The 21561-nt window shown below is 33.0% G+C and overlaps 2 protein-coding genes across 2 annotated transcripts; both read right to left on the minus strand.

Moving 5' to 3' along the window:
- Positions 1-7929: 7929 nt before the first annotated feature.
- LOC145753412 (complement receptor type 2-like) lies at positions 7930-13182 on the minus strand. The gene is made up of 12 exons (XM_082569824.1): positions 13044-13182; positions 12716-12901; positions 12180-12371; positions 11325-11507; positions 10636-10818; positions 10263-10466; positions 9704-9892; positions 9408-9555; positions 8811-8946; positions 8546-8699; positions 8361-8468; positions 7930-8057 (listed from the first exon to the last, which is right to left on the minus strand). The coding sequence occupies exons 1-12, from the start codon at positions 13180-13182 to the stop codon at positions 7930-7932; spliced, it is 1950 nt and encodes a 649-aa protein (XP_082425950.1).
- A 945-nt stretch (positions 13183-14127) lies between these two features.
- LOC145753413 (C4b-binding protein alpha chain-like) lies at positions 14128-21054 on the minus strand. The gene is made up of 16 exons (XM_082569825.1): positions 20991-21054; positions 19966-20119; positions 19666-19736; positions 19168-19224; positions 18172-18291; positions 17762-17950; positions 17310-17501; positions 17019-17201; positions 16535-16720; positions 16199-16402; positions 15861-16058; positions 15185-15367; positions 14789-14977; positions 14478-14657; positions 14212-14388; positions 14128-14147 (listed from the first exon to the last, which is right to left on the minus strand). The coding sequence occupies exons 1-16, from the start codon at positions 21052-21054 to the stop codon at positions 14128-14130; spliced, it is 2367 nt and encodes a 788-aa protein (XP_082425951.1).
- Between the last annotated feature and the right edge of the window lie 507 nt (positions 21055-21561).

The raw sequence follows: 21561 nt of genomic DNA on the forward strand, positions 1-21561 counted from the left end.
TTACTCAAGGGTGCTATGACATCAAAGCAGTGGAGAATGGCCATTGTGGAATAATGATTGATTCTACAGTAGACTTATCAATTTTTTTTTTTTTTTGTATATGTCTTTATCCTCGATGTGGGAAAGTCGAATGCGCTACTTAAACATAGAGTAACATCAGTTACTCCGACCCAGTCTCGAGTTGCCTGTGGCAGTTTGGGATATAATAGAGATTATAATTGCCCGATAATTATGCTGCTGATTAAGTGCTGGCTCAGCAGGAGTTCATACCGTTTATAGCACCTTACTTAAAGGCGCTACAGCATAAGATCAATGGGGATTGAACCCACGACCTTATGTGTGGTGTAGCAAGTGTTCTTACCACTACGCCACACTGCCGGTAAATTAATAATTTAACCGTTTTAAAATATTAAAACACTATTTAATTATGTTTAGTTTGTGTTTACTGACACTTCTTTAGTACCTTTGTTAATATTCTCAAGATGTATGTTTATTACAGTATCACGGTCAGGTCTTGACTGCTCATGATAAAATCCCAAAGCGTGTAGAAGTTCATGCAGTACTGTGCCCACTCTTGCACAGCGCTTACCAATGGACACATACTGGCGACCACCTTTGCGTCCAATATGGGAACTAAAAATTATTCACAATATTAATAGTACAGCCTTTTTGTCTGCATCGAAAACAAAGGTTGATTTAAAAGCCTGATGCAACTAAGTTATTAATTGCACAAGTTTAAGTCTTTTTAATTTAAACATGTAATATCATTAAAAAACTGACATTGCTTTTAAATCTGGAGCATAAGTCTTAATAACGAACATGTTTTTGAAACCAATTTAAACCTGCAACCCCTTCTTTCATCTCCAATTTCCAGATAGTCAAGTTGGTCTGTTCTAGGACGAAAATCAATACAAGTTTTATTGGAGAATTGCTCAAATGCATCCTTTACGGCAGTGTAAATAACTTCAGTCTCAACTGTTAATTGCATAAATAACTTTTTTGTATTATAAATTTTAAAGTTAATATTAAATTTTAATGTGGGAAGACAAATTTTATAGCTTAATACATTTTACCCAAACTCAGTATTGAGTTGCTTTTAGAAGTTTTGGAATAATTATATATTTTGTCTAATTCATCTTTAAGCCTTAATATACTACATCAAAATCATAAAATACATTTACTATGCTGATTAACTGGCAGCGAGGTGTAGTGGTCAGAACACTTGCTACACTACATGTGGTCATGGGTTCGATCCTCCCTTTTTTCATGCAGTAGCATCCTTGAGTAATGCATTATGAACTGTATGAACTCATGCTGAGCCAGCACTTAAAAAGAGGCCTAATGCCAATGGCAACTTAGGCTGAACCAAAGTAACTGATTTACTTTATGTTTAGGTTGAAAAGTCGACCTTCCACATCGAGGATAAAGATATATATAAAAAAAATTACATTTACAACACACAAACTAATTACCAAGTGTTCTAAAATAAATGTGGTACTTCATTTAATTTAAAATAAACTGTTACCCATATTCAAAGTCTATTGAAGTATTAAGGGCTAAACGCTTTAATGTTGGTAAGCCAAGCCTTATTTTTTTACACAATTTTAGCACACATTTAAAGGCCTTTGTTTTATCTATTTCCCAACAATATAATTAAAAACATTGCTAAATTAAAGATTGAACAAAAAAAATTTGTTCAATTATAATTTTTCTTTCAAAATAATACAAGCACTATTAAAATTGCAAAATAAAACTTACATAAAGTTGGAGCAAGGACATAAGGGACTCTAATTCTCCCATTTTTAATATCCAAATCCCAAAGCCTGGTGCCTGTACTTACTGAGCTGGTCTTACTTAGTTCTAGTGCACTGTCTTCTTCAGTAATATAAGCCTAAAAATTTAAGTCAAAAAACGAAAAAATTTATGTTATAAAAATTTATGTTTTTGTTAAATTGTTATAAATAACATTTACTGATAGTACTAATGAGAAGTAAAAAATAAAAACAAAAGGGGTTATAAAATTAGGCCTCCGAAAGGTAGTAAAATGTTTTTATTCTTTCTAAACCAAAAACCAGTTGTAAATTAGCAACTCAATGAAAAAGAGTGGCTATAGCCTTAAAAGTATAAGTTTTACTTCAACTAATTTTGGTAATTAACATAAAGTTTTGGCTCTGTAGTAGTTAGCCTTGCTTACGTTACCTTCATCAAAGACTCTTAATCAAAATGCAAACACTATGTTAATGTTCTCAAAAAAAAAAAAAAAACTTACAGCCAGCACGTCTTCAATTGTGTTTGGGTTAAATCTAATGTCACTTTCAAAAGTTCCCTCAGTTGCACAGTTACAGCTGATTTCACAAGAGTATTCATTTTGTTCATAGCCTAAAACACAGCCGTCTGAACAGGAATCGGCACTAAATGTACAATCCTCGTCATCTTCTATTCCTTTACCATAAAAGGATTGTATTACCATTGTGATTTAAAGGTTAATTTATTATTTTAAAACTAATATTTTATAAAAAGTTAACTTACTTGCACAAACTTGAATATCGTATTCTGTCGGATCCCTTTTAGTAAAATCACATGAATCTTGGATAGTAACTAATAGTACAAAAAAAAATTTTCTCAAAAAATAGTAATTTAGGTACAGTGACAGTTTAAAAACTGCCTGCTTTTAGCAAATGTTTACTATTTTTTTTAAAATAAAATAAAGATATTATATATACATTAAATATAACAAAAATATTTTCTTACATACTATGAACATGGCAATGGCTACAGCGGCTGCACATAGTAAGAAAGTAAATGCAGCAATGTACAGTTTTAATCTGTTTTCACTCTTTGTGTGTTTTCTTTTTTTCGATTTTACTAAAAAAAAATAAATAAACTGATTGACTTAACAACCTAAAGCAAACCAAGTCTTTTAGAATTTAAAAAATTTCTAATTCATTCCTTAAAATTTTGTAATAAACATTCTCTTTTTTTGTATAAATCTTTATTCTTAAAGTGGGACCTAAGCATAGAGTAACAACAGTTACCCCGACCCAGTCTCAAGTTGCCTGTGGAAGTTTTGGATATCATAGAATATAACTGTTCAATAAAATTGAGCTGCTGATCAGGTGCTTGCTCAGAAGGAGTTCATATCAGTTACAACGCCTTACTCAATAGAGCTTCAGCATCCGATCTTTGAGATCAAACCTAGAACCTCATGTAGGGTAAAACGTCTTCTGACCACTACACCACGCTTCTGGGTAAATGTATATACTTTAAAGCAACAAACATTCTCAAGCAGCATAGTCTATTGAAAGTGTACCGGTTGTTTTTATTCCAACTTTGGCAGTTTTTTTCTTTGTTTTTGAAGATTTTCTTTTATTTCTTGACGTAACATCACTTTTGGGTTTCATTTTTTTTCAAATTGAAGTATCGCCCACCGAACAGTTAACCTTATTTTACAGTACAGTAACTATTGTAGGCCTACGGTAAAAGAAATGACTTTTTAGGCTATAATTTTTAATAGTTTGTGGGAAAAAAATAAAAATTAATTATATTTACAGAATATATATAAGTATTACAATTTTTATATTGTGCATAAGCAGTCGATTTGTACTCGAAACAACGAGAATTTCAAAATTTCTCTGCGGGAGTTTTTCGCCTTGCACACCGCCCCGCAAGCCGCCATATCAACGACGATCCGTACTCCAGTTATTACATTAATCGTAAACATCATGTGTCGATAGTTATTATCTATTTATATTTTTTTAACAAATAATATTGGATATACGCAACAATAAATGTGTTGCACTATGCAGTGTGTTTTTTAACGTTCGCCATTGTGAATTTATCGCCATATACTTTTACGCTTGACTGATTTATGATCTTACTATAGCCCTGTATTGTCAGAGTTTGTAAGTTTAGCGTGTTAGTTTTATCTGTTTTAGTCTAGTCTAATCTTATCATTTTTTTATGAACATTGTGTAAATTTGAGTAAATGATAAACCGAATTACCAAGCAAACAGGACCATACTGATTTATTGTTCAACTGGGTTTTGTTTCAAAATGATTTGGTAAGCACGTGGTTTCAAATGTTTTATATACTGTTTATTTGAGTGTTTTCTTATGTTAACCAGTGTATGAAAGCCTGCAAGGACGACGTAAAAGTGGTAATGAATTTTTGTTTTGTTCACATTTTTTTAGTGGCCTTTTTTTAACCATTAAAAAAAACTTTTTTTAATTATTGCAAATAATACAAACGTAAAATAAGGGCGGTAGCTTTGATATGTAAATGGAAATTGTATAAATTGACTTATTCTTTAAAAGTTATTGTTACACGGTGGTTCGCCTTTATAACATGCCATCGTTGTATTAAATTGTATTAAAATTATTAACAATACGAAGTACCACACGTATATACGGTGGCCCAGAAGGGCAAACCAAAAAATAATAAAAAACGAAAATATATTTTAAAAACCCAAAATAAGTTTTTAAAACCGAAAAAAAATAATAAAAAAACGAAAATATATTTCAAAAACCGCAAATAAGTTTTACGTAAACCGAAAATAAGTTTTCAAAAATCGCAAATAAGTTTTACGTAAACCGAAAATAAGTATTCAAAAACCGAAAATAAGTTTTACGTAAACCGAAAATAAGTTTTCAAAAACCGAAAATAAGTTTTACGTAAACCGAAAATAAGTTTTCAAAAAACAAAAATAAGTTTTACGTAAACCGAAAATAAGTTTTCAAAAACCGCAAATATATTTTCATGACTTTTCACCTTTGCAAAGGCTTAACTTTACTAGCCTTGTGCGAAGGAACTCCGGTTAGCGATAAGCCTTCTCTTTCGGGTTAAAAAGAATATTTGTTTAATAAATGATTTGTAAAGATATAACTTGTTTATTTAAGCTGGGCACTATATTATTAATCTTAATCTGTTAATATAAGATAAAAAAATGAGGTAAAACTGTGTCCGACTGTAGTTATCTTCCAATTTATAAATCATGTCCAAATTGTTTTGGTGTAAGTTTTAGTTGGGCTTTGCTCTTCTATAAGCAGTAAGGTGCGGCAAGTTATTTATTGGTCAATATGATTAACAACATTCAAAACTTATAAAGGCAACTTAAAACTAAGTTTGTTAAAAAAATGTTACCCTTTAATAGGGCTGGGAAGCTAATTAAAAAAAAATCAGCCTTAAAGGTGCAAGTCCCAATATTTACCTAGTTTGCACATTGTTAAATTTGTTTTTATGTTTTAAAGAGAAAAATGGTGTTTATTATTTGTAAGTATTAAAGAAGAGATGGCTATAAGATATTATTTTTTTAAAGGATATACATACATATGATGTTATAACCAACTTTCTGTACAAGCATCATGGCATAAAATTAGGCACAAGAACTTTTAAGTCAAGACTATCAGTTTATAATTTGTCACGCCGCTCTTTGTTAAATGAAAATGAATTAAAAAATTTAATCAAAGAAAAAATTAATGGAAATGGCTGCCTAATGCGTTACAGAATGATGTGGAATTCTTGGATGGTGTCATAACCACCAGAAAATTGGATGGTGTCATAACCACCAGAAAGAGTGTAGAAATTGCTTTTCGAGAACTTGATCCTGGGGGATCTTCATTAAGACGGGCAAAAAAATTAAAAAGAAGATCATACTGTGTTCCAGGACCCAATTACTGCTGGATTTTGTATGGATGCCTGGAATACTGTTAACTATTGTTCCATCCGGGTACAGTAGGTTATAATCTATATGGCTGTTAAAATGTTGATCGTATGCAATTCTCTTTTTTATTGCCTCTTGTCTAATTGTACCTGAAGAACACCCCTTTGTTATTTTTAAGGGTAAAACAGAACCACGCATAATTTGAAAGTTGTTATTCATTAACCCAATGTCAATAGTTACTTCTTTATCCAACTTTAAAAACTTTTCTTTTGTTCGAAAAGACAGAGATTGACGCTTGGTTGACTGTTGATTATAGTAGTCATTATAAGTCATTGGGCGTTTGTTACTTAAACTATTATGAACAACATCATTGCTTGAATGTGATGTTACCTCAGTAGCATCATTTTTTTCAATAGGAAGGCTACATTGCGGACAATATTTATAAAGAGCTTGAATTGGATAACCACAGATTTTACAAAATCCCATTATTTTAACATAAATGATTTTTTTCTTAGGAAAGAAATTTTTTTGAAAAGGAAGAAATTACAATGTATATAACTGTTAAATGAAGTTTTTGTGTGACAGACTGTCATTGTCACACAGCGTGCCTGGTAATTACCAATTTTTTTATAAATATTTATTTATTCTCGACGTGGGTTCTAGACCTAAATATAGAGTACCATCAGTTAACACGACCTGGTCTCGATTTGACTTTGGCAGTTTAGAACATTATAGATTATTTTGCTTGATAATTAAGCTGCTAATTTAGTGTTGGGTCAGCAGGAGTTCATACTGTTTATAGCGTCGAACCCAGGACCTCATGCCAAGCCAAGTGTTCTGACCACTACACCAGTCTGCCAGTGCAATTTGGATTAATAATTACAAAACTAGGCATAAGCAAGCAAAATATACTAGGTACCATATTAAATAAACTAGTTTTAACCTTACAAGTTTGACATTTATTAAACAAATATTCTTTTTAACCCGAAAGAGAAGGCTAATCGCTAACCGGAGTTCCTTCGCATAAGGCTAGTAAAGTTAAGCCTTTGCAAAGGTGAAAGGTCATGAAAATATATTTGCGGTTTTTGAAAAATTATTTTCGAATTTTGAAAACTTATTTTCGGTTTACGTAAACTTATTTTCGGTTTACGTAAAACTTATTTTCGGTTTACGTAAAACTTATTTTCGTTTTTTGAAAACTTCGTTCCAGTTTTTGAAAACTTATTTTCGGTTTACGTAAAACTTATTTTCGGTTTTTGAAAACTTATTTTCGGTTTACGTAAAACCTATTTTCGGTTTTTGAAAACTTATTTTCGGTTTTTGAAAACTTCGTTCCAGTTTTTGAAAACTTATTTTCGTTTTTTGAAAACTTCGTTCCAGTTTTTGAAAACTTATTTTCGGTTTACGTAAAACTTATTTGCAGTTTTTGAAAACTCATTTTCGTTTTTTAAAAACTTATTTTCGTTTTTTAAAATATATTTTCGTTTTTTTTATTATTTTTTTTCGGTTTTAAAAACTTATTTTCGGTTTTTAAAATATATTTTCGTTTTTTATTATTTTTTGGTTTGCCCTTCTGGGCCACCGTACGTATAAGTTCTTATCGCACATTACTACCAAGATATGACATATTTAATAAGCCAATTCGGCATTTATATGAGCCTGATTAGTTTAAAGGGTGGCACAATGCAAAAACGGCGGGGAGTCGGCGGCGAACTTTACGCGTATAATGTCAGCGTAAGACCATAATTTTCACGATATTCAAAATAAAACTTGGCAAAAAGAATTGCTTGTTACAATAAATATATATGTTAGTTTTTGGAATATTTATTTTTTTAACGACTTGTGTCGCTACAAATCGTTTTGTTTTCTCTTACACATCCGGTCTTTCAATATTTTCACAAAATAGACTGTATACACGCAAAATTTGAGGAAATGAAAAATAAAAAAACGGAAATTCGAGTTTAAGAAAAAGGGGAGAATCGTAACCTTAAAAAAATAAAATGCTGTAAATGCGTAATTTTACTTTTTCATTATTTTATTTTAAAATCTAGGACAGCCTTTAGTGAATTTCGGTTAATAGCTAAACAACATAACAAATGTAGTCACCAATTAAAATGTTTATTTACAAAAAAGTTACAATATTACCTCAAAATTAAAAAAATTAAAGGCCTAAACAAATCGTAAAAAAATTGTATTACATTTTTTTTCACATATAATTAAAAATGTTAAACTTATGTTAGTATGCTTAAAGTAAACAAAAGGGTGTAGCTTATATGTTGGCTAATGCGGCATCTAGTCTGGCAAACAAAGTAGTTGCTGCTTCATAAACAGATCCTAAAAATCGCCCCGAACTACAATCTGGTTGGGCAAACTTCTGGCATACAAATTCTCCCCAGACTAAATAAATTGAAACGTAAAAGTTGTGTGAATTTTTTAAAATTGGTTGAAATGTAAAATTTGTTTTTAATATTATTTTTTAGGGTAATAATGTCAAAAAAACATTAAAAGAAACTAAGCGATGCAAGGTCCAACCAAATGTTTTAAAAATACTTGCATTATCATCGATTTAATTATAAAAAAAAACATAGCTAAGGCAACGTAAAATTTAAACGGTCCATGAGTTAATAGTAAAATTTGCGTGTTTACTTGAATGCTAAATTAAAATAAATAAAAGCTGATTTAAATAAATCTAAAACTTACAAGCGGCACTTAAACCAAAATTTGGATCTGTCGTTGGTAGAGTAAGAATTGCAAATACTACGGTTGGTGGATTTGATTGTAACATATCAAAAGTAGAGATTGTCATATCTAAATATTTGGATAAAAAAAGTTGTTAAAATAGGATTTGATGTGATTCCTATTTAAAAAAATTAAGTAAAATAAACCTCGCATTGTTATCTCTTCCGAATCATGAACAAACATAATTATGTAGTTTGTTGCTTCGGCTCTATCCGCTCCTGCCGGTTCAGTGAATGCATCTATGGCACAACGACCAGCAACGGCAAAATTGTCAGTGTTACAATCAAAATCCCTTTGTAGCTAAAAATAAAAAAAATTCTTTAAGTCGCGTTATAACAACATTTCTTATTTCATTACAAAAATTACACAAAGTAAATGATTCCTTTAAAGTAGTAGGTTTAAAGTACAAACATTATTTCTAGCCGCAGTTACATCCCACGCCATATCCAATGTTCTCAAAACATCATCCGGCTCACATAGACCAGAATCCTGAACAATTAATCCTATACGTGTTTTGCTCAATCCTGGGTTAAGCAGATTGGCTAGGCTGTGTTATAACAGTTTTATACATTAGCAAAATCAGTATAAAAAAAACTGCAACATTTTATATGAGACCGGCAGCGTGGTGTAGTGGTAAGAACACTTGCTACACCACACATGGGGTCGTTGGTTCAATCCCCACTGATCTCATGCTGTAGCGCACTTGAGTAAGGCGCTATAAACGGTATGAACTCCTGCTGAGCCAGCACTTAATCAGCAGTATAATTACTGGGTAATTATAATCTATAATATCCCAAACTGCCACAGGCAACTCGAGACTGGGTCGGAGTAACTGATGTTACTCTATGTTTAAGTCGCGTATTCGACTTTCCCACATCGAGGATAAAGATATATACAAAAAAAAAATTTAAAACAAAACCTGATTTATTAAAAATTAAACAAAACGCTAATGGTAAGAGCTTCTACAATTAAAACCAAATGTGTTTTCGTCACTACATAAGTTCTTACTTAATTATTGCGACCTGTTCTTGATACAAGTCTGGAAAATTAGCCATTGTGTACGGGTCTACGTCATATATAAAAGGTGGCACATTCATAAACCCAGAGCAGTCAGCTCCACCTCTAGTTTGGTCATATGAAATCATTACATCATAATCTAAACCCCAAACAATTTAAAAAAAATTTAAAAGTTTTTATTTAAAATTAACCCACTTAAGTTTTATTTCATTAAAAAAAGAACTTTTTATGAGCCCTTCTAGATATTATTTAACAATATTTTAAGTTTAAAATGTAGCAGATTTTACTTTGTACACAAGGTGGTGGTACAGAACGGGACCAAACTCCGTTATTGCAAGTGTTTGTATCCTCGTCTCCTTGTATTGAGAAGCCTGGATCGACACAGGAGTATTGGACCATATCTCCATTATTGTAAGGAGAAGAACCCTGTATGTCTATGACCGTGTATGCTGTTGTTGTTGGGACAGCGGGACAATCTTGATTAATAAACAGATATGATTACAAATAAGTGGACTTTTTTTTGTCCACCTTTCATTACGCGTTTGTTTAGTTTACCTTTTGTTTCGCTTTTGTTTAGACCACCTCTTAATTAGCCTTATTAGTTAACCTTTTATTTCGCTTCGGACTCAATAAGCGCCAAACAAAAAAAAGTCAAGCCTAACCAACAAAAAGCGTAAAGCCCAAAATAAAATAATCTCACCAGTAAGTGAGTTTATTTATAACGATAAAAAATGGAGCACCCAATTTAATAAGAAGATGAGAGAGGTATACTATTTTAAAAAAGGCATTATTATATTTGCAAGCAATGACTGTGTTCGAGCAACCGATTCCAAATTGTTTATTTACCCATGACACATTCGGGCAACCCGGGATCGTCTTGGGGGATTTGCCATGTTGATCCCGCTTGGCATTGGTTTGCTGGACTTCCTTGAAGTTGGAAGTTTGTATCACAAGTGTACATTCCGTTTTCATCTGGATAAAACGTTGGACCGGCGTCTCCATCACCAACAAACATAAAGAAATTGGTGATCATCGGCACAGGTGGACAGGCTAATATACATAACACCAAATTTAAAGTCTCGTTTGTAGTTCATACATACAATACATCTTTTGATTAATGTCTGGTAACGTTAAACTTTAATATTTTTGTATAATTTCTATTAACATGAGATATAGTTAAATTTATTTTAATTTACAAAAAAAAGAAAGTCAATATTACGTGGTATGCACGACGGAACTGTATTTGTCCATATTGACGCACTAGAACACATGTTTGTAGATGGGGAGGGTATTAGCATATGAGTCGGATCAATACAAGTATAGCTAACATCGTCGCCCGGGTAGTAGCGAGCCTGTTCAGGAGTAACCATAAGGTCAGATGTAGTAGGTACCATTGGGCAAGCTGTTACAAGTAAATCAGTTTTATATCGTAAATTCCTAACAGTAAGCAACAAAACTTGGCCACCTCTAAATAAGATACGAGGTAGAATTTAAGTTGTTAATACCAAAGTTTGTCTATTTTTAGGCGTTAACTATGTTACTAAATAATACAACTTAACACGTATTTAATATATTACGAGTAAACTAAAATTTAAACAATAAATAAAACTTAATTAATCAAAAACAAACTTTAAACAGACGTTTTCCTAATATTTGAATGTTTTAATTAAAGGCATGGTTTACGTAATATTACCTAATAAAAGAAAAGCCTAAATCTTTTAAAATACGATTTAAATTGATGATTAAAATATGGATAAAAATGAAGGTAGTAAAGTCAAACCTTTAAAAAAAAAACATAATTCCCATACACGCGTTTTTGACTTGAATATTTAAAAATACAAAAAATTTTTAAGGTATAGCCAGTAATGACCAGTTATTTTGTCATCGTTTTTAATTTTAAACACTTACCCTGTTGGCATTCTGGTATTATAGTTCTTTCCCAATTTCCCATAGCATTACACATGTTGGTATCATCAAGTAACGTAAGTCCAGACCCTGTGCACGTGTAGGTTATACTTATACCTTCAACATAAGGACCAGCGGGCATAATCGTAACACCATCGCTAGGGGGACGTGGTGCAGCAGGACAATCTGTTTAAATTATTAACGAAAATTACTCTGGTAGTGTGGTGAACCGGTCATGGCAGCGGACTACGAGCCGAAAGGTTTCGGTTTCGAGCCGAACCATTGCCACACTATTCGCCTCTGAGCCCGGCGTTTACGGATAGCTCAAACACGTCATAACAGCACACCTTTTCCCAATAAACAAAAATTAAAAATCTATCACATTAAGGTGATACGGAAAAAAAATAACGAAATTTAGTCCGGTAGTGTGGCTAAGCAGTCGTGGCAGCGGACTACGAGCCGAAAGGATTATGGTTCGATCCGCACTGTTTGCCCTTGAGCCCAGCGTTTACAGATAGCTCAAACACGTCAGCACACTCTTTCCCAATAAAAAATTTAAAAACCTGTCACCTTAAGGTAATGTAAAAAAAAATTTAAAAATCGAATGAAGTATCAACAATTTTTTCGAAAAAATATAATCGTTGTCTAAACATCTTATTTTACAATTCGCTTCATGAGGCCCTGGGTTTAATCTCCACTGCTCCCATGTTACCATTATATTACCATTAAGCAAGGCACAATAACCGTAAAAGGCAACTTAAAATTGGATAACAAATGTTACTCTTTGTTTGGGCTAAGAAGTAGGCTAGATAAAGTCAATATTAAATAAATACACAAATATAAAAAAACGTGATATACTTATTAAACAGGTTGGTAGCGTAACTAAAGACCACATGGAACCGGTTACACAATTTTGGACTCCATCCCCATTTATTGTGTGCGTAGAGAAGCACTCATAATGGATTGTGTCGCCCGGAAAATAAGGAGGGGCTGTGGGTCCTCCCTGGGGATCAGCGTCAGCGTTCTCTACCGTAGGAACAACCGGACAAGCTAAAAGTATGTAATATAAATTGGTATTTTGCAAATTCTGTTTTTTTTGCCAAGGACTTTACGCATCAATTAAACTCATAATTAGGTGTACTGCAAGTTTAACATTAATCTCACAGAAAAAAAAACGGAAAAATTCGATTTTATATTTTATAACCTACCACAAATACTAAATGTATTTATTAACTTTTTGAACTATAGTAACAAACAAGTATTTGTTTCACAAACATTTTTAATTTAAAAATTACACCGTATATGGCACAATAAAAAATAAAACAGGAGACTCGTTGCAAATTTGCAAAAAAAACTTAATTTACGTTATCTTCATCTTCTATTTATAAACTTACGTTCTTCACAAGATGGTGCACTCGTAGTCCATTGGGACATAGCGTTGCAAATATTAGTACTCGCGTCTCCTGGTACTATGCGGGCCAATGCATTGTCACATTCATAAATAACCGAATCAGCAGGATAATAATTATTTTGCGGGTCCATAATACTGACCCCTGGTGTTGTTGGCACGGTAGGGCAAGCTGTTGCACAAAACAAAGTTGTTGAATTAATAATACAATCTATTTTTTCACAACTACGCTTACATTCCAAAAAAATGTACTGTAACTCAAGAAACAATTTAAAAAAAACAAAACATTAGCCACGTTAAACTAGATAACATACCCCTTTGGCAATCAGGAATATTTGATCTTGACCAAGAGCCACCTATACATGTATTTAAATTATCTTCTAGTGATAAGGCAGGATCGTCGCACATATATGTTATACTATCCCCTTCAAAGTAGGGGCCCGTCGCTGCCATAATCGTAACCCCGCCAGCAGGTGGCATAGGAGGAGGATCAGGACAAGCTATACAAAATAACGCAAATTAATTTCGCCCTTAAGCCCGGCGTTTACGGATAGCTTCAACAAGTCACGATATCACACCCCTACCCAATAAAAAATATAAAATCCATTACCTTAAGGTGATATAAAAAAAAATATATATATATAAATAAAAATAACGCAAATTAAACGGTGTTGATTCCATCGAGCGACATATCAATTAGCAGATAAATATTAAGGCAATAATCTTTAACCCCATTATTCCAAACTGCCAAAGTTCACTCGAGACTAGGTCGGGGTAAAGGTAACCCTATGTTTAGGTCGTAAAGTTGATCCTTCCACATCAAGGATAATTTTTTTTTCAATTTATATTAAAAAGATTCAAATGCGGTTATTTATATACTTGGTGCACACTCTCGAGGATCTGGCAGTGGTCCGTCCCAGTTTAAGCCTGCTGAGTTAAGACAGTTAATAAACTCCATTCCGTCCCTCAAAGCGTGGTTAAGATCGCAAACATATTCAACTAAGGAATTTTCTGTGTAAGGGGGCATTCCCATTCTAGATCCACTACCAATTAGTGTAGGTGGATCGGGACAAACTATTAAATAAATATAGGTAAGATAAGACACTTCTTAAAACATAAACTAAACCAAGTATTATATTGGTATTACCTGGTGAGCAAAGACGCGGATCTAGAGAGTCCCAGTCTGACAGGGTTTGAGATTGTACTGTACAAGTGGTTGTTACTGCACCTCGAGTTAATGCTCTAGGAACATCAGTGTTGCATGTATATGTGACGACCTCTGTCGGGGCATATGGCCCCATCGGAGGAGAAAACGTTCCATCAGTTATCATGGGGGGGGCACCGCACGCTATAAAAGTTTACATCGTTAGTTGTATCCACTAATGCACTAAGTCTAGTTTATTTCAAAAAAAGAGGTACTAAAAAATCAAAGTTTTAAATTGTTAATTAATTGGAAAATGCCACACCAGAAGTTTTACTTACGAATGACACAAGTTGGAGCTCCAGAATCAAACATGCCAGTTTCTTGACAAGTCCTTATTCCATCATCAGGGGGATCTAGAATTGATGGCATCGGACACATATATTGTATTTGATCTCCATCTAGGAATGGTGCGGTTGCACCACCAATACCTGACGCCATATCTGGCAAAGTACATTCTAAAAAACAAAAATGTTTTGTTCACTGTGTTTTTTAAAAAAAAAACTGAAAAAAATCGAATGTAAAAAGATGAAAACTAAAAACACACCAGAAACACATAGAGGTTCAGCTAAAGACCACGTCATGCCATTACACGTACTATCAGCAGGTCCCGAAACAAAATCCCCCGGTGTATCGCATGCGTATTGAACTGTTTCACCGGTAAAGTAGGGAGCGGTGTCGCCTGAGACAGAAGTTACCCCTACAGTTACAGGGGGATCCCCACAAACTAAAATAAAAAAGAGGATTAATTTTTTTTTTTTTGATTTAAATATTTATATAGCAAATAAATTATTTTTAAATGACATTTTCAAAAAAAAATACAAAAATAAATTAATATAATAAATTAAATATACTAACCTCGTGCACATTGCCTTGGATTTGGGACTGGATCGGACCACGAAAAGTCGGGTTGACAAAAGCTATTTATATTTCCGCTCACGATGGCAAAACCATCAGGACATGCATAATTTATAGAATCTCCAGGAATGTAAGGACCCACTTCCATAATATACCCAGGGGAAGCGATAGCTGGCGGATTAGAACAAGCTAAAACATTAAAATGCAAATATTTTAGCTTGAATTTTTAAGATCATTTATTTGTACAACAAGCACTTTGGACTACATTGTTTTTGAAAAAATAGTTGGACCAATGGAAGTGAGTTCATTTAAGGACAGTAAAGTACAGGTTATTAAATTTTTTATTTTTAATTTTTAATATGTAAGCGGCTTCCGAAATATTATATTAGTACTTACGCACAACACACATCGGGGCAGGTAAAGCCCAATTGGAATCGGTGGACTGGCACATGTTTTCCGCTTGCCCATTAAGCACCAGTGATGTACCAGTACAGCTGTAAGTCACAATGTCACCGGGTAAATATTGATCTTGGGTTGTCATTGAGCCCGGTGAAACAATAACAGGTGGTGATGGACATGCTAAAAACGAGTAATTAATTAAAAATTGGAATAAAATCATAGTAAAGTTAAATAAATATAATCACATAGGATATGGATAAATATTTATTTAAACAAGCAGTTAAATCAGGGGTTAATTGTTTCGTAGTTATTTTTTACAATAAAATTTTTTATATGCTTGTATTGTGTAAATACAAGTTATTAAAAAACACATTTTGTTTAATATTTTTTTAATTGTACTTAATTACTATTTTTAAAAATACAAAAAAGTTTGTGTTTGAAAAGAATGGTAAGGACGATTTCTGGGCCTAAACAGAAGGCAACAATTGTTACCCAAAACCAGTTTCAAGTTGTCATTATCAGTTTTTGACAACGTTAAAAAAATTGCCAGATTTGTTAGCCTGCTGATTGTTTTTGTCTTTAGCAAAAAAAAGTACCATTTATAGCATCTTGCTTTAGGGCACTATAAGATAGAAGCAGTGAGAATCGGACCGATCTTTACAAAAAGACTTACGCATAACACATTGTGGTAGGTTAGGAATGGTTTGAGACCATTCGCCATTTTCTTGGCATGTATTCATACGGCTACCGACAAGAACCAAACTTCCGGTGCAGGAATATGACACAAACCCATTCACAAAATATAGAGTGCCTACATTAGGAGTTGGAGATGTAATAGAACCTGAGAAACTTGGTGGAGGACTAGCACACGCTAAAAATAATTGTTATTGCTTATTATTGTAAACAAAGTTAGTGGATCAATGATGTAATTTAATTTTAAACAGTGAATAGATGATTAAAATTATTGGTCTTGTTTATATTTGATTTTGTTTTAAAACAAAAAAATCATACTAATTGGGTCACAAGCCGGGGTTGGCGCAGACCATTCTAGTGAGCCGGGTATAGGCGAAATGCATGTGATTTGTCCGGAATTAGGTCCCCCCTGAAGCGCAAAGCCAGCTTCACATGTATATGTAACGGTTGTTCCTTGTGAATATGTACTTTGAACAGGTGTAGGAGTGTTGGAAGCAGGGACTACCGGAAGAGACGGACAAGCTAAATAAAAATAAAGCATTTTTGTACAGTGTAAAAATTGGATTACATACCGTTGACAAAAAAACGCTAACAAAAACTAACACTAAATATTGAATTTTACCGCATGCACTATAAATTTATAAAACTTTTTACCCGAGCTACAAGTGGGTGCAGTTGGTATAGACCAGTCTCCGCTGCTTTGGCAAATATTGTTAGTAGGACCATCAATGGCCATTGTTGAATCCACACAGCTATAAGTAACCGATTCTCCAGGAAAAAATGGGGGAGGTTTAAACTCGGAAAAGGTTACTGCAGCGCTGATTGGAGGTCCTCCACAATCTACAAAATAAATTTACAAAATATATGCATGTAGAAACATTAAGTCAAAAAGCCTGAAAATCACAGGTTTCCGTTATCATAATGACCCCTTCTATTTAACGCAAGGACAAATCCCCTCTTGTCCAATCAACCAAAAAAAAAACAATATCTCCTGGGGGTTTGTTTTAATAAAAAAAATCCAACAAAAAAAAGTGTTAGTAAGTTGGTAGGGTTAATGTATCCTTAGTTTGGTTGTCTGGTTTTATTGCTTTGTAATGGTCTATAAACATTAAATAGCCTATTTAAAAATGCATCGAACCTATAACACATTGCGGAGAGTAAGAGGGTGACCAAGTTCCATCATACTGACATGTAAGTACTGGATTTGTTGCAGGCGCAAATGGAGAATCACATGTATAAGTTGCCAATGCATTTGGAGGCTGTGGCACCGTAATATCGACAGACCCTGAGCCGACAGTTATCGGAGGAGGAATTGGGCATTCTAAAAAAAATAACGCCTTTTAAATGTCTATACAAAAAATGTTATTTTAGTTGAACAAAAAATGTTACTCATTAAAAATTATTTCAAGTAATCAAAGTTTTTACTTGCCATTTTGAGTACAAACCGCTGCCGCATTGGACCACACATACATGCCAGGACTTGCTTCATTGCAAGTGTTGGATAAATCACCGGAAATTGAAAAACCGAGATTACATTCGTATGTAACTACATTTCCTGGACTAAATGCCAACAGGGGGGGCTGATAAAACCCAGAAATGGGACTTGGTGGCTGACCACACCCTTAAATAAAAGTTTTATTAGTAAAAACATAATGTTGGTTATTTTCGGATAATTATACTATTTTATTTATTCGTTTTATGTATATATTAATGTGTGTGGAATTCCATTTAAATAAGAAAAAAGTTATCAAGTTGTATAATCTGTAAAAAAATCTGCTAAATAAATAAAAAAGACGTAACAGAATAAACACAGCACTTTTTTACAACGATAAACAAACTTTTTTAACAACGATAAACAAACAAGTAACTTAATTTACCAACCTACAATACAATTAGGTGCAACAAGAGAACTCCATTGGAATGTTGAAGGACTGCATGAATATATATTAACGGGACTATCTATTAAAGAACCAGGGGGACAGGAATAGGTTACCGTAGAACCAGGTACAAAGCCCTCATCATTGGGTATATCAGTCATTCCTCCAGCAATTGTAGGAAAACTTCCACAACCTTAAACACAAATGTTTTTAAGGTATTAAAACTTTTTAATAACAAAAGAGAAGGGGTTGGGCATGACCCTAATGAAATGTTTTTTTGAATAACTTATTGTAAAAAGGTAAAACGATAAAATTGTTCCTAATAAAGGATAGTTTTAGGATAGACAGAGGCAGTGAGCATGCAATAGTTTAAATAAAGCAACTGTAGTATTATTATAAATATACATTGCTTACCTCTTCGACAGTTTGGTCCCGCGAATCCAGGCATACAATCACAGTCAAATCCGTTTATTCTGTCTGTGCATACACCATTTCCATTGCAGCCAACGGGATCAGTTGTGCATTCATCAATTTCTATAAAAAATTGATTAACAATAAACTTTTAATAACAATAAACACTTTATGACGACATAACCTACAGAAAAAAAAACACTTTAGGTTAACTTAATATCGATAATTCTTTTTTAATTTTTGAACTTCAACCTAAATTTTCATTTTTAAGTCTAGATCTCTTTTAAAACATTTTACTATGTCTTTAAAAAATTAAACGTAGTTAGATCACTGCTATTTGTATCCAATATTTTAATATTTTTTTGGTACTATCTTACGGGTATGGGATTTGTTTTAAGAAAAGGTTGTAATATCAGTTTGATTAACCTTTTCATTAACAACAGGCTCAAAGGCAAATAATATAAAATTATTGCGGATCGTTTCTATATATCGTTTACACATTATAAACTCATTTTTATTTAAAAATCTACCCTATATAATTTTAATATTTTTATTTTCAATAGTGTAATAAAAGATTAGAAAAAACCTTTTTTGTTGCAAAGTATTAAGAAAACCTTGCAAAAAGTGTTGTTTTTATGTAAATTTTATATAACGCAGCACGAAAATTTTACATGGCCTTAAAGCCACGCCCTTTCGTTAAAGCGCAAGTTGATAAATTTCGCATTCTTGTGACTGGTTAAAAAAAGTTAGTTACGAAATCCAACGATTTGACTTTTTAGCCTGTGGGCGTAATATGACTTTTTTCGCCCATGGTATCGCTTGGTACCACTTTCTTTTTAAATATTTTGCGAATAAAAAAAGGAAACTATGGCGTAATACGATTATTTTATAAGGTAAATATTTATCAATAAACCAACGATTCGCCTAGCCTGGTGTAAAACTTAATTTAAATTTTCTATCGTGCCAGCTTAAAGCAAAAAAATGCCTTAGGTCACTTACCATCGCATCTAGGCGGCGAAGTGAACCCTGGTGGACAATTTCGTCGAAGCCTGATAACTAAAAATATTAAAAAGGGGGTTAATATTCAATTGTAACTTTTTGGGGGGAAGCTGATCTTTTCTAAAAAAAATTTTTCTATTTTTATTAATAAAAATTGACAACAACTTTTTTACAAGTTATTCATCAGCTGTGATGCAGGAGCTTGCTGCTTTGCCGATAACGACATGTTAAGAACGCCAAAATTTAAACAAGGGATTTGTGCCGGCCGCAGACTTCCGTTCGACTGCTACCAGTCGGCGCATGGTTCGAAACGTTTTTGTGTGACTGGCACACGATTTATGTGATTGGCACACATACCTTTTTTTGATTTTATTTTGTAATCCAACTATACGTAACAAAAATCAATAGGACAATTATAAATAGTTCCAAATGCTTACCGTTCCTTGTGTTTTGTTTAAGTGTAAAGTAATTAAACTATATCAATATCACTTAACTCACCATAAAATGTGCCTGAGTAGCATGTATTCGAATTTCGGTCCCAGCAACAACCTCTTCGGAAGCAAGTTCCACTTTATATGTAAGAAAACGAATATTAATTCACTTATCATCTTAAAAGTTAGAGTGTCGTCGTAGTAAGTTAAGTAAGCCTTTAACCATATTGAATAGAAAAACTTAGGTTTTTATAAAACTTACCTAAAAAGTTACAACATAAACCCATTTTATATATTTTTTTAACGTTGTCAACAAAAAAAACTAATATTTGATAAATATTAGGGTTAAAATAATTTAAAAATTTACGGGTCAGTAGTATAGCAGTTTCCGGGTCGCCCTAAAAAGGGATTTCTACGGGCTGAGAAGCCAAAAGGATCGGTAGTTCTACCGCTTCGAACGCAATGAACAAGAATCTTTGAACCTGGAAATCCAGTCTCTCCTCCAAAACTCAAAAGGCTTGCTGCACAAATTGAAATAAATATGTATATATTGTAAATATTAAGAAAAAATCTTGGGTCTACTTGACCATATGGTTTAAAGTTTTGCACTGTTTCCATATACCCTATAGCAGCGATGTAAAAAACATTTTTTTAAGGATGTGACAATAGGTAATGTAAACAATCGATAAGTGGTTTAAAGCAAGCCTTTTAGAACTGAAACCCGATGCCATTACTAGCCATAATAATAAGACAAACTCGCAACATTTTAGGTCACGAGATCCTGTAACCGAATGTGTCTCAACACAGAAATCAAATTATTTTAATTTCCTCGCATGGCCAATACGTCGGAACCTTGGTAATTTATGCACAATTTCTTTGTGCAACAATATATTTAAGCGCCCACAAACAACCAAGGTTTGGTCTATCGACCAAAAAAATATACCTACATTTGAGCAAGATTTTGGGCCAAAACTTTGTGGATACATGATAAACGATAATACATGAACTAAAAACTATAATATTTATAAAAAAAATTCTACGTATTTAAATATCGTTTTACCGCATTTAAATATCGTTTTATAACGTTTTATTATATTAATAAATATATTACGAGCTTACCGCCGTTTGGGTTTCGGGCACCTAGGCCTGCTGGACTTACAGTTGTTCTGAAAGCCGTGTTCAAAACATTTCCTAAAATAAATAAACCCCAATTAATATGCAATTCTGCGTCTAAAAAATTAAAAACTAACAATACATACGTTTACGAAAGCATCTTGGAAAGCCTGTGTTTGCATATTCTTCGTCCCAGCAACAATTTCTTAAAATAAAATGCTTTGTTTTAAAGAATAATTCAGGTATAGACAAATTCAGATTAAATGATTTTATACTCACGTGTTATTTCTACACGCGAATTCACTAATTCCTGTTCTTGAGGCAAAGCAGGGATCTCGTCCATTTAGAATCGAAATGCCGCAAGACCTAATTGAAAACGTCGTCTTTAAGAAAATTGCAAAAACAAAAAGTACGGCTAACCCAAACAGTTTAGGCATCCCCATATTTGACTTATGAACAAGCACTCCCTAGCTGCTGCAAAAAATGTAAATAAAGTTGTTACATGTTTAATCATAATAACTGTTTAAAAAAGAATTCGTCTCCTTTCTTTTTGCGATCGGTTTTTAAATTAAATTTAAAATGCAAAATCCAATTATTAAATACGACAGCCCCTTTTTTTCAATTCTTTTTTATTTACTCTTCCGCAAACAGTTTTAATAATTAGTTAATTAATTTTCTGGTAAAACGTATGAAAATATATAGGCCACGTAACCGTTTGAATTATCCATCAACGTTAGCGGTCATACTGTTAAATATTTAGATAGCAGGTCACCATTCATTTGGGTTAAATTTGAAATTACATGGCCCCAGGCCACTTAAAAAAAGGTAACCAAATTTTGTACAACAATTT

This window comes from Corella eumyota, chromosome 5, assembly GCF_963082875.1.
Source record: "Corella eumyota chromosome 5, kaCorEumy4.1, whole genome shotgun sequence".
NCBI lineage: Eukaryota > Metazoa > Chordata > Ascidiacea > Phlebobranchia > Corellidae > Corella > Corella eumyota.

Excerpts from the sequence above, each read along its gene's own strand:
- LOC145753413 (XM_082569825.1), bottom strand. The coding sequence starts at position 21,054 with ATGGACGAGATCCCTGCTTTGCCTCAAGAACAGGAATTAGTGAATTCG. Across the intron at positions 19,737-19,965 it reads AACTGCTATACTACTGACCC|TGGAACTTGCTTCCGAAGAG; the intron begins GTAAATTTTTAA and ends TTACATATAAAG. Across the intron at positions 17,951-18,171 it reads GGGACCAAACTGTCGAAGAG|GTTGTGGAAGTTTTCCTACA; the intron begins GTAAGCAATGTA and ends TTTGTGTTTAAG.
- LOC145753412 (XM_082569824.1), bottom strand. The coding sequence starts at position 13,182 with ATGGCAGCGACGGGCCCCTACTTTGAAGGGGATAGTATAACATATATG. Across the intron at positions 8,947-9,407 it reads GAACAGGTCGCAATAATTAA|CCTAGCCAATCTGCTTAACC; the intron begins GTAAGAACTTAT and ends GTTATAACACAG. Across the intron at positions 8,469-8,545 it reads GGAAGAGATAACAATGCGAG|ATATGACAATCTCTACTTTT; the intron begins GTTTATTTTACT and ends CCAAATATTTAG.